This window comes from Peromyscus californicus, unplaced genomic scaffold (assembly GCF_007827085.1).
Source record: "Peromyscus californicus insignis strain IS unplaced genomic scaffold, ASM782708v3 Scaffold_7__1_contigs__length_154581171, whole genome shotgun sequence".
NCBI lineage: Eukaryota > Metazoa > Chordata > Mammalia > Rodentia > Cricetidae > Peromyscus > Peromyscus californicus.
Genome location: NW_026294595.1, coordinates 149,669,645 through 149,683,560, shown reverse-complemented (window position 1 = coordinate 149,683,560; position 13,916 = coordinate 149,669,645). Strand labels below are relative to the sequence as shown.

Here is a 13,916-nt window from a genome sequence, read left to right as displayed (position 1 = left end):
TCTGGTTTCTCGTTACAAAGATACAGTTTCTCCTACATCTTCTGTGACTTTTGTAATTTTGGGTCTTGTGATTCTATCCAATCGATTTGAGTTAATTTTTCATTATGGCATAAGATCTGGCTCAAATTTCATATTTCTTCATAAAATGTCTAATTATCCTGGCATCATTTGTTAGAGAGGCAAACATGTCTCCATTGCATTTCCTTTGTATATGTGTCAAAAATAAATTGGCAATCTCTGTGTAATCTTCTCCCACTACTTGTCCATCCATCTACCCATCCACATACTCATCCATTCATTTATCCACCCATCCACCCACCCACCCATCCACCTACCCACCCACCTACCCATCCATCCATCCAACCATTCATCCAACTACCTACTCATCCATCCACTCATTTCTCCATTCACTCACCCATTCACCCACCTACCCACCCATCCACACATCTACCCACCTACCCACCCACCCACCCACCCATCCACCCACCTACCCACCCATCCACACATCTATCCACCTACCCACCCACCCATCCATCCACCCACCTACCCACTCATCCATCTACCCACCCATTCACCTATCCACCCACCCATCCACCTACCTACTCATCCATCCACTCACCTACCCATCCATCCACCCACCTACCCACTCATCCATCTACCCACCCATTCACCTATCCACCCACCCATCCACCTACCTACTCATCCATCCACTCACCTACCCATCCATCCACCCACCTACCCACTCATCCATCTACCCACCCATTCACCTACCTACCCATCCATCCACCCACATACCCACTCATCCATCCACTCACCCACCCACCCATCCACCTATCCACCCATCCACCCACCCACCTTTCCATCAGTAGCTCGCAGGGTTGTTAATTAGAGCTTGAAAGTAACTTTTGAGATCAAGGAATTGAGTCCCCTAATTTTATTCTGATTTAAAACTATTTGGGCATTTCTAGTTCCTTGGCATCAACATATCAGTTTGAGAATCAGTTTATTTAATTCTGCAGAATCTTTTCTAGAATGTTGATTGGCATCACACTGAACTTACATGTGAGTTTTAAGAAAATATTCTAATCATGACTATCTCTTCCATGATAGCAGACCGAATCTTTGTGGCCACAAGTTAGGAAAAATTGACAAAGTACACCAAGAAAGTAACCCATAACAGAGAAAAGTACCAGGCGTGGTGGCGCACGCCTTTAATTCCAACACTGGTGAAACAGAGGCAGGTGGATCTCTTTGAGTTCCAGGCCAGTCTGGTCTACAGAGTGAGTTCCAGGACAGCTAGGGATACACAGTGAGACCCTGACTTTAAAAAAAAAAAGGGGGAAGTTAGACTCCTTTGAAGAAAAAGACCACCACCAATGTTTACACTGCACTGTATCACATTCATCAGTATCTAGTGGTTTCAGTTTGAGATTTAGACTGTGCATTCCCTTATTTCCAGAGTTGTTGGACATGGTACTTCATATTTTCATTTTCTAGTTATTCACCATGACTGAATAGAAATTCAGCTAACTGAAGTTACTTTGCATAATGTGACCTTGTTAAATACATGTACCAGTTCTAGAAGCTTCGAAAGGCAAGCTTCTTGGTGTTTTCTCTGTAAACAGTCACATTATCTGTGAGTCAAGGGTTGACTGACCACTAGTCTATGTGGCAAATGTGTTGTTTACCATTATAAATTAAAACATTTATCATTATAGTGTTCTGTTTTTTGTTTGTTTGGTTGTTTGGTTTTTTTTCTTTACTAAATGGCTGAGGTCTCCAGTACCATGTTTAGCACAAGTCACAAAGGTGAGCAGTGTCGACAAAGACAATGCCTTTGCTTTTTTCTCATGCTGAGAATGAACCAACCTGAAGCTCTGGCACAGTGAGCTCCATTCCAAGGCTCTTCATATTGTTCCTGATCTTAGAAAACAATTTCTTAGTTGTTGTTTTAACCACAAAATATGAGGGTTTGCAGTTGCCTTTTCTTTCTTTCTTTCTTTTTTCTTTTTTTGATTGGGGAACTTCTATTCCTAATTTGTGGAGTTTTTTTTTTCATAATAAATTTATGTTGAATTTTGCTAAATTATCTTTCATTTTTTTCTGTTGAGATGTCCCTCCCCCATTTCTGGTCAATTAAATTATATTAGTTGATTTTTTTTCTTAGTTTTTTGAGACAGGGTTTCTCTGTGTGACCTTGGCTGTCCTGGAGCTCGCTCTATAGACCAGGCTGGCCTTGAACTCACAGGGATCCACCTGCCTCTGCCTCGCCAGGGCTGAGATTAAAGGCATACGCCACCACTGCCCAATACTTTAGTTGATTCTTGAATATTGAAACAATTTTGCATTCCTGACATAACTGCCCCCACTTTGACATGGTACTTAATAGTTTTCAAGTGCCTGCATTTATTTATTTATTTGTTTGATGTGTGTGTGTGTGTGTGTGTGTGTGTATACACATGAGTGCTAAAGTGCATATGTGGAGGTCAGGGGACAACCATAGGGAGCTGGGTCTCTCCTTCCACCCTGCAGGTCTAGGGATTGCACTCAGACTGTCAGCCTTAGCCGCAAGCACCCTTACCCACACACCTGTCTCACCTGCCCTGTATTTATCCTTTTTAATGGATTGATGAATTTAATGTGTCAGTATGTCATTGAGTGTTTTTGTATTTGTGTTCATGAGGGATAATGGTCTGAAGGATTTTTTTCTTGTCTCATTTACCTTTTGGCTGACATTTGTGTAATAGCCTCATAAAATAGGTTGATGAGCACTTTGTTCTCTTTGATTTTCTGGAAGAATTTATAAGATCATTGATTTCCTATCTTTCTAATATTCTTATAAGAAGAATTTATGATGTGCTAATACATGTTTAATATGACCAATTTCCCATTAAGCATTGCTTTTTCTGAATCCAATGTCTAGTAAGTTGTGCACTTTTCTAATCTAATTCAAAAAATTTTTATTTTTATTTTTGTGTGTGTGTGTGTGCATACACACCACAACACATAAGTAAAGCTCAGAATATAACCTTCAAATCAGTTCTTTCCATCTACCATGAGATCCAGGGATCAAACATGGGTTATCAGGCTTGAGCAACAGGCTTTACCCATTCAACAATCCCACCAACCCTCAAATATTTATTTTGATTGCATGAAATTCACATGAAAATCTGTGTTCTTTGGTCCCTCCATGTTTAATAGACTCATCACTGTAGCCAGCCAGGCCTGGAGGAGTTTTTGTTGTTATTGGGACTTTTTAAAATAACAAATTAAATTTCGTTAACATACATGTATAGGACTACTTGGCTTATCGATTTTCTCTTAAGGAGCTAGGGAAGTTCATGGGTTCCCATGAACTGTCTCATCTCGTCTAATTCATGTGATTTTGCCGCAAATGTTCCCTGGCGCTTTAGCAGCTGGGATCTAAGGTGCACAGTTTTTCCTTGCTGATGCTCCCTATAGCCATGTTTTCTCTGGTCTTGACAGCCATGCCAGGAGTTTATGGACTTCATCAGTATTTCCAAGAACAAGTTTTGGATTTGATTGATTCTCTGTGGTTTTTTTTTTTTCTATTGTCAATTTCCTTGAATTCCACTCTTTATTATTTACTTCTCACTGTCAACTTTGGGTTTAGTTTACTGTTTCCATAGTTCCGTAAGTTGACAGCTAAGGTCAGTGGATAGATACTGTTCTACTATACTTTAATACTCTCAATTTTCCTCTAAGCACTGCTTTTTAAAGCAAAAATTTTCACACTTATTGTAGGAGAGGGCATGATGCACGCCACAGCACACATGCCCCCACACGGAGATCTGAAGACAGAATCAGTTTTCTCCTTCCACCATGTGGACTCTGAGGATTGAACTCAGGTCGTCAGGATAAAGGTGACAAGTGTCTTTATCCACTAAGCCATCTCTCTGGCCCCCTGAACTTTGAACAGAATCCTACAACTACAGACAGCTTATATGTTCAGTTTAATTATTTGAAAATATTCATAATTCCCACGTGACTTTTCTTTGACTTGTGGGTTAAGTAGAAACATGTTAATTCCCAAAGAGATACTTCTAACTTTACAAAACATATCATTGCAAAATATTCTGAATGTATTCTTAATAATTTCCAGTCTGATGTACATTACTGCATCTTTTAAATTTGTTGGTGTTTGTTTTATTTCCTGGAATATAACTTTACCTGGTCATCTTCACACAAACTTGAAAAATAAATGCAGATTTTGCTTTTTTTAAAAATTGTTTTTGCATGCCGGGCGGTGGTGGCGCACGCCTTTAATCCCAGCACTTGGGAGGCAGAGCCAGGCGGATCTCTGTGAGTTCGAGGCCAGCCTGGTCTCCAAAGCGAGTTCCAGGAAAGGCGCAAAGCTACACAGAGAAACCCTGTCTCGAAAAACCAAAAAAAAAAAAAAAAAAATTGTTTTTGCTTTATTTGTGAGACAGGGCTTGTAAATCCCAGGCTAGTTCAGTCTCACTACATAGCCTCGGATGACCTTGACCTCCTGGGATGACAGGTGTGCACCCCACACCTGACTCTATTACATTTTTGTACTAAGTATTTGATGGAGGTCCCACCATTGGCTCCTTCCAGGGGGCCTTTAGTGAGGTTTTCTGTATCCTTCCATCTAAAACGTTCCTGCTGATGGGGCTCACTTGTACTAGCCCCGGCTCTGGCGAGAGGAACAGGTGCTCTGCAGTGTCCTTTGACTGTAGATGAAGGTGACAGTTTTCCAGAAGCAGTGGCCAGCAGAACCACCGTATGCTCCCAGCAGGGAGGGATTAGGGAGTTCTAGGCTCTTTTTAGCAGTGACTGCAATGGTCCCACCCACTCCATATCCTAGCAAAACAGTGACAGAAAGGCCTAACTGTTCTCCCTAACAGAAAGGCCAGCTGTTTACATCTGCAAAAACAGCTTCAAAATGGGTTTACCATTGGCAATCTTGACCCTGACCCATTCGTGTTAGAGCTTCGTGGACCTCTCTCTAAATGGTAGATCATGGTGATCTCAGGACTCCTAGGATCCCAACTGCTGTAGTAACTTGAGTCTAGGATTCAGTAGTCCTAAGGTCAGAGCATGCCTGTCTCCCTGAGCATGTTTCTCTTTGGAGGAAGGTGAGGAAGAAGAACGGCAGCTCAGTGGGTAAAGTGCTTGCCATGCAAGTGTGAGGACCTGAGCTCAGATCTCCAGAATCCATTCAAGCCTAGCACTCCCACAGTGGGATGGGAGGTGGATACACAGGGATCCTGGAAGCGTGCAGGCTAGCAGCAGTGAGCAGAGAGAGTCTACCTCAAACAAGGTGCAAGGTAAAGATCAACATCCAAGTTTCTCCTCTGACCTACACACACAGAGATACACACACACACACTCACAGATACACACTCACACACAGATATACACACGCATACACACTGCTATTGCTTTATCTTCATGTGGATGTCAAGACTTCTTGACACATAGTGAGACTGAAGGGCCACAGACAGGACACTGAACAGACACTAAAGGAACCCATCACAAGGGATTAAACAATAGGTCCAAGCTTCTTTGTTTTGAGTTTCTTAATCTAAGCCTCATTTCAGTTGATCTGGACTTTATTTTGTGGTCAGAAGAATACATGGGCCACCTGTGGCTTTAATTCCTGGGAACTCTCTAATTAATTAACTGTGGTGGAAGCTCTCTGGGCATTGTACCATTTTGTGAAACCAAATAAGCTTGCTTGCCTTGTTGCCAATCATGATAACTAAGTCTACTTTGCTTCTGGCACATGACAAAGGCCTCCTGGGTCAAGTTACCCACTCTGAACATCTCCACTGAGGTCAGTGACATGATCTCCAGTGTCCCAGGGTAAAAGAATTGCCAATCAGAGCCCACTTCATAGCCTACCAATCAAGTCCTCAAGGCAAACAGGCAGGACAACCCCCTATTGGGAGACACACCCAGGTGGGGGTTGTGGGATGAGTGAGAAGCACAGGGCAGCTTCAGTTTGGCATGCTCAACTCCTGATGTCTTCAGATTCTTTTCTCTAGCTTAAGCCAAAGCGTGTTGGGTTTTGCCAGGCTATTTTGAACAGAGATACTTTCAATCAATCCACACTGCAAAGTGTGAAGACAGCTGCTCATTCTTCCTTGTGAGGGTATACCCAGCTCAGTGACCATTGTCTGAGAATGCTTCCCTCCAAGTCCAGGCTCACAAGCAAATCCAAGAGCTATGAGTAGGGTAGGAGACTCTTCTCTTCCTTCGAGATATAACTCTGAATTTCCCTTCTCTACTGTGCCTGTCTCTCTGGAACCACGGTGAATCAGATTTTCGTTACAGCCAAGCACAGATGAGGCTAGGAGGGTGTGGGAAAATGGTTCTCTTCTTTCCTGAGGAAAAGCACCCAGACGATGGGGGTCTCTGGTCCTCAGTTGCTCCATCTTGTCAAGCTCTCTTCTTCAAGCAGAGCCTGAAGAACCAACTGTGACTGTGTCAGGAAAAAGGGTGGAACTTGAGGTCACCACATTAGCCGAATAAGCTAGATTCAGAAAGAAAGACACCACAGGTTTTCTCTCAGATGTGAAATCCAGCCATTGGATCTGCCATGATCCACACAGACTCACTTGTAGAGTAAGTCCAGGCAGATTCAGTTTTCAGTCATCTGAAACCCACTTGTTTTCAGTTAGAAAGGGCTTTTTCATTTATTTATTTTTTTCAGTTTTTAATTTTTTATTATTATTTTATTTTATTTCTATTATCAGCTTGATACAGTACAAATTCTTATCCTAATAGTAAAATGTTTCACTGAAGCTTGCCCAGTGATTGGGTAAAACCAAAACTTATTATAAGCCACAGTCATCCTAGGATGCCCCCTGCTATTTAGCCTCCCTGGTTCTGTGGGTTGCAGTCTGATTGTTCTTTGTTTTATATCTAGAATCCACTTGTGAGTGAGTACATACCATGTTTGTCTTTCTGGGTTTGAGTTACCTCACTCAGGATGATATTTTCAAGTTCCATCTGTAGATGTAACTGTCTTGTTAAATAAGAAACACAGAGCCAATGCAGAGATGAAAGCCCAAGAGGTCAGAGCTATGAGCTAAAAACCTTACCCTTCACTGCTGCTGCTGTCCTCTTCAGCAAGAGACCTACTTCCTGTCTGTTTGTCCTTTTTATTGACTTTCTCTTCTGCCTTCTCATTGGATGTAAACCCAACCACATGACCTCCTCATCACTGCCTGTCTGTACAGACCTCCAGGTCTTCTGTGGTTGGTATTGAGATTAAAGGTGTGTGTCTCCATGCTGGCTGTATCCTTGAACACACAGAGATCCGCCTAGCTCTGCCTCCCAAGAGCTGGGATTAAAGGCGTGTACCACCACTGCCCAGCTTCTGCTATGGCTTGCTATTAGCTCTGACCCCTAGGCAACTTTATTTATTAACATACAAATAAAATCACATTTCAGTACAATTAAAATATCACCATATCCATCCATTTGCCTGCAAATTTCATGCTGTCATTGTTTTTCTCTGCTGAGTAGTACTCCATTGTGTATATGTACTACATTTTTTTTTAAATCCATTTTTCAGTTGACGGGCATCTAGGTTGTTTCTAGGTTCTGGCTATTATGAATAATGCTGCTATGAACACAGCTGAGCATGTATCTTTGTGGTATGATTGAGCATTCCTTGAGTATATGCCCAAGAGTGGTATGGCTGGGTCTTGAGGTAGATCGATTCCCAATTTTCTGAGAAACTGCCATACTGATTTCCACAGTGGTTGTACAAGTTTGCATTCCCACCACAGTGGAGGAGTGTTCCCTTTGCTCCGCATCCTGTCCAACATAGACTGTCATTAATGTTTTTGATCATAGCCATTCTGACAGGTGTAAGGTGGTATCTCAGAGTCATTTTGATTTGCATTTCTCTGATGACTAAGGATGTTGAGCATTTCCTTAAATGTCTTTCAGCCATTTGAGATTCTTTTTTGAGAATTCTCTATTTAGCTCTTTAGCCCATGTTTTAATTGGGTTGTTCAGTGTGGTGGTATAAATAAAGTTGCCTGGGGTCAGAGCTATTAGAGCCATAGCAAGTGCGTGGCAGTGGTGGCCTACACCTTTAAGGACCTGGAGGGCAGTACATACAGGCAGTGATGAGGCAGTCACATGATTGGGTTTACAACCAATCAGAAGCCAGAACAAGGAGACTAGAGAGACAGACACAGGAAGTAGGCTTCCTTTTCGGGGAGCTCTCTGGGCTGAGGAGGATCCCTGAATCAGGAAGGGTGAGGCTCTTGGCTCTGACCTCTTGGCTTTCTTCTCTGAAAAAAAAAAATGAGCTTGGGCTCTCTCAGAAGAGTCGAGTTCAGAGTAGAGGACTTGCAGCGCCTGTTTCCAAAGGGACCCCAGCTAAGAAGATGAAAAGAGACAAAGCAAGTGACTTGGTAGAAGAATATTTTGAAGCCCATAGTAGTTCAAAAGTTCTAACATCTGACAGAACCCTGCAGAAGCTGAGGAGAGCTAAACTGGACCAGAAAACTCTACGAAACTTATTGAGCAAATTCTCGCCTTCCTTTTCTGCTGAAATTGCACAGTTAAATCAACAGCATGAAAAGTTGTTTCATAAATGGATGCTACAGCTACGCCTTGGGTTCAACATTGTGATTTATGGTTTGGGGTCCAAGAGAGATTTACTAGAAAAATTGTTCCAGTTGACTCAAAGAATGTTCCTGAAATTATGAAAAACGCTCAGAAAAGCAAGGGGCACTCTACTTCCGAGAAAGTTCAGCTGGAGAACAATAACAAAACTGAATTTCTGTCAACACCACCTCGTAGTCTAAGAAAAAAAATAATTGTGCCAACGTCTCATTGCGACAGTGAAAGTGAATATTCTGCTTCTGACTCAGAGGATGAGGAAGAGGAGGACGCGGTGGAATGGGCGCTGGAGAGCGAGGTGGCTTCAATAAGCCTGGTGGACCCATGGATGAAGGACCAGATCTTGATCTAGGCCTTCCTATAGATCCTGATGAAGACTCTGACAACAGTGCAATTTATGTGCAAGGTTTAAATGACAATGTGACTCTGGATGATCTGGCAGACTTCTTTAAGCAGTGTGGGGTTGTCAAGATGAACAAGAGAACTGGGCAACCCATGATCCACATCTACCTGGATAAGGAGACAGGAAAGCCTAAAGGTGACGCCACAGTGTCCTATGAAGACCCACCAACTGCCAAGGCTGCTGTAGAGTGGTTTGATGGAAAGGATTTTCAAGGAAGCAAACTTAAAGTTTCTCTTGCCCGAAAGAAGCCTCCAATGAACAGCATGAGGGGTGTCATGCCACCTCGTGAGGGCAGAGGAATGCCACCACCACTTCGTGGAGGTCCTGGTGGCCCAGGAGGTCCTGGAGGACCCATGGGTCGAATGGGAGGCCGTGGAGGAGACAGAGGAGGCTTCCCCGCAAGGGGGCCCTGGGGCTCCCGAGGGAACCCCTCTGGAGGAGGAAATGTCCAGCACCGAGCTGGAGACTGGCAGTGTCCCAATCCGGGCTATGGAAACCAGAACTTCGCCTGGAGAACAGAATGCAACCAGTGTAAGGCCCCTAAGCCCGAGGGCTTCCTCCCGCCACCCTTCCCACCTCCGGGTGGTGATCGTGGCCGAGGCGGTCCTGGTGGCATGCGAGGAGGAAGAGGTGGACTTATGGACCATGGCGGTCCTGGAGGAATGTTCAGAGGTGGCCGAGGTGGAGACAGAGGTGGCTTCCGAGGTGGCCGTGGCATGGACCGTGGTGGCTTTGGCGGAGGAAGACGAGGTGGTCCTGGGGGGCCTCCTGGACCATTGATGGAACAGATGGGAGGAAGAAGAGGCGGACGTGGAGGACCTGGGAAAATGGATAAAGGCGAGCACCGTCAGGAACGTAGAGACCGGCCCTACTAGAGAGACCCGCAGAGCTGCATTGACGACCAGATTTATTTTTTAAACCAGAAAATGTTTTAAATTTATAATTCCATATTTATAATGTTGGCCACAACATTATTTTGATGTCTAGTTTCTTGAGTTCTTTATATACTTTGGAGATCAGTCCTCTGTCAGATGTGGGGTTGGTGAAGGTCTTTTACCGTTCTGTAGGGTGTCTTTTTGTCTTATTGACTGTGTCTTTTGCCCTATAAAAGCTTCTCAGTTTCAAGAGGTCCCATTTATTAATTGTTGCTCTCAGTGTCTGTGCTGTTGGTGTTATATTTAGGAAGTGATCTCCTGTGTCACTGCGTTCAAGAGTACTTCCTACTTTCTCTTCCATCAAGTTCAGAGTAACTGGATTTATGTTAAGGTCTTTGATCCACTTGGACTTGAGTTTTGTACATCATGATAGATATGGATCTATTTGTAATCTTTTACATGTTGACATCCAGTTATGCCAGCACCATTTGTTGAAGATACTTTCTTTTTTCCATTGTATAATTTTGGCTTCTTTGTCAAATATCAGGTATTCATATGTGTGTGGATTAATATCAGGGTCTTCCAATCGATTCCAGGTCCGTATGTTGGTTTTTATGCCAGTACCAAGCTGTTTTTATTACTATAGCTCTATAGTAGAGCTTGAGGTCAGGGATGGTGATGCCTCCAGAGGTTGTTTTATTATACAGGATTTTTTAAGCTATCCTGGGTTTTTTGTTTTTCCATATGAAGTGGAGTATTGTTCTTTCCAAGTCTGTGAAGGATTGTGTTGGGATTTTGATGGGGATTGCATTGAACCTGTATATTGCTTTTGGTAAGATTGCCATTTTTACTATGTTAATCCTACCTATCCATGAGCATGGGAGATCCTTCCATTTTCTGATATCCTCATCAATTTCTTTCTTTAGAGACTTAAAGTTCTTATCAAACAGGTCCTTCACTTGTTTAGTTAGTGTTATCCCAATGTATTTTATATTATTTGTGGCTATTGTAAAGGGTGATGCTTCTCTGATTTCTTTCTCATCCCTTTTATCATTTGTGTATAGGAGGGCTATTGATTGTTTTTTTTTGAGTTAATCTTGTATCCTGCCACTTTACTGAAGGACTTTATCAGCTGTAGGAGTTCCCTGGTAGAATTTTTGGGGTCATTTATGTATACTATCATATCATCTGCAAATAGTGAAAGTTTGACTTCTTCCTTTACAATTTGTATCCCCTTGATCTCCTTTTGTCTTATTGCTCTAGCTAGACCTTCAAGTACTATATTGAATAAATATGGGGAGAGTGCACAGCCTTGTCTTGTTCCTGATTTTAGTGGAATCGCTTTAAGTTTCTCTCTGTTTATTTGATGTTGGCTGTTGGCTTGCTGTAAATTGCCTTTATTATGTTTAGGTATGTTCCTTGTATTCCTGATCTAACACCTTTGGTGTTGGATTTTATCAAAGGCTTTTTCAGCATCTGATGGGATGATCATATGTTTTTTTTTCTTTCAGTTTGTTTATATGGTGTATTACATTGACAGATTTTCATATGTTGAACCATCCTTGCATCCCTGGGATAAAACCTACTTGGTCATGGTGGATAATTTTTTGATGTGTTCTTGGATTCGGTTTGCCAATATTTTGTTGAGTATTTTTGCATCAATTTCATGAGGGAGATTGGTCTGTAATTCTTTTTTTCCTTGCATCTTGTGTGGTTTGGGTATCAGGGTAACTGTAGCCTCATAAAAAGAGTTTGGTAATGTTCCTTCTGTTTCTATTGTGTGGAACAATTTGAAGAGTATTGGAATTAGTTCTTCTTTGAAAATCTGGTAGAATTCTGCACTGATATCATCTGGGCTTTTTTTTTTGGTGGGGAGACTTTTAATTTGTTTCTATTTCCTTAGGGGTTATTGGTCTATTTAAATAATTTTTTTTTTTTTTTTTTTTTTTTTTTGGTTTTTCGAGACAGGGTTTCTCTGTGTAGCTTTGCGCCTTTTCCTGAAACTCACTTGGTAGCCCAGGCTGGCCTCGAACTCACAGAGATCCGCCTGGCTCTGCCTCCCGAGTGCTGGGATTAAAGGCATGCGCCACCACCGCCCGGCTATTTAAATAATTTTTAAAAAGGCCTTTCTACCAGATAAACTAAGTGTTTTACTTAATCTTCATAGATGCCTTTCACATGCTTGAATCTGGTCTCCTTTCCCACTCTCTCACCCTCAGTTCTTCCCTCATCACCTCAACTTTTTCCTCCAGACTTCATACCCCACCCCACTCAAGACATTAACGCCCACTGAGTCTCCTTAGTGCTGTATGTGCACAGTGTAGGACAGTCTCCTGGAGCATGGGTTCCATCCCAGGTCCACATTCCTGAAGAAGAAAACTGTCCCAGCAGCCTCCAGTTGCCAGTAGCTTTTCAGCTATGGGCAGGACTTGAGAATGCCCCATCCATGCTGGGATTGTGCCTGACTTGATTATGTGCAGTAATAGCCACTGAGACTATTGTGGTTACAAGGACCCAACAGCATTTTGGGTGCCACGTATGATACAAAAAATGAGCAGAAAATGTATCCTTCACTTCAAAACAAGAGGAGACCAAAGTAGGCTTTGTTGTGCTTACAGAGCATCCCCAGTATGGCCTGCATTGTTATGGGATGTCATAGAGGAGCTTGTGCTTCTTTTGCAATGATGTCATAGCTGGACAAGTGGGTCTTGGAGACATCAGCATCGAAGATCATGTCATGGTGGGATTTCCTCAGAAAAACTAAAAATGAGGGCTGGGGAGATGGCTCCGGGAGTCACGAGCTAACAGGTCAAGCATGTGGATTTGAGTTCATATCCACAGCACCCAGTAAAACCTGGGTGTGGCAGCACATGCCTGCAACACCAGCACTAGGGTGGAGCAAAGACATGTGGACCCTGGCGGCTCACTGGCCAGCCAGACTCACAGAAAGAGCAACCTCCAGATTCTGTCAATGAGAGATCCTGCCTCAAGACATAAGGTGAGAAGAGACTGAGGAAGAGACTCTACTGACCACTTTTAGTTTCCATGTGCATCCATACTAGCAAGTACAGCTACACATATTTGCATACATGCACACATACCACATGCACATAAATGCAAGTCACACACACATGTGCACACAATACACATGTACACAAATCACACACACACAAACATGCACACCACACACGTACATATATCATACACACATGCCCACCACATACACACATGAACATGCACACTAACTACACACACATAGGCATACTACACACACATATCCACACTCATGCACACATATGTACACACACCACAAACATACGCACACCAAACACTCATGCACAGCACACAGAAATGCACACATATACATCTTACAGAAACACACATATACACACATGCACATCATAAAGAAACACACAACCTAAAAATGATCAAGCTCCCCTCTGAGAGTGAGTTTGCAAACATCTATTTGCCAGCCAAGAAAGAAGGCTGCTGATATATTTAAGTTCATAGGAAAACATTTGATTGCAAGAGCCAAATAAATGTATCCAGAAGGAAAAAAACTTGTTTGAAAATATCAGGCACACGTTGAGAATGGTGACGAGTCCTTTAAACACAAGACCCACTTTGATGTCCAGCTGTTCCCTTAGATGTCCATGCAGACTGTGAAGTGTAGGCTGAAGCATTTGCTCCTATGAATAGTTTCCACGGAACAACAACAGGTGAGAGTATTTTTAAAGAAGCTGAAGAGGGGCCGGGGCTGGGGCTCAGCTGGTGAAGAACGTGGGAGCCTGACTTCCTTTCCCAGTACCACACACACACTTGAAGACCTGGCATGCTGCTGAATGCCTGTAATCCCAGCTATTGGAAAACTGAAGAAGAGGGTTGATTCAGTCAGTGGTTTCATACAAGCCTGAGTGATACAGTAAGACCTTGCTTCAAAATGAAGAGGAAGAGAAGGGTTGAGAAAAAACATCAATTGATGGTTAGAAGGGGTCTCCATTAAGATG

At 42.8% G+C, this 13,916-nt stretch overlaps 1 protein-coding gene across 1 annotated transcript; it reads left to right on the top strand.

The window, feature by feature from the left end:
- The first annotated feature begins 8,315 nt into the window (after nucleotides 1-8,315).
- On the top strand, nucleotides 8,316-10,016 carry LOC128100812 (RNA-binding protein EWS-like). The gene has a single exon (XM_052723460.1). It carries the CDS (start codon nucleotides 8,911-8,913, stop codon nucleotides 9,907-9,909), a length of 999 nt encoding a protein of 332 aa, XP_052579420.1. The 5' UTR covers nucleotides 8,316-8,910; the 3' UTR covers nucleotides 9,910-10,016.
- Nucleotides 10,017-13,916: the final 3,900 nt, after the last annotated feature.

What these genes read in the sequence shown, in the direction of transcription:
- LOC128100812 (XM_052723460.1), top strand. Translation starts at nt 8,911, where the DNA reads ATGGGCGCTGGAGAGCGAGGTGGCTTCAATAAGCCTGGTGGACCCATG.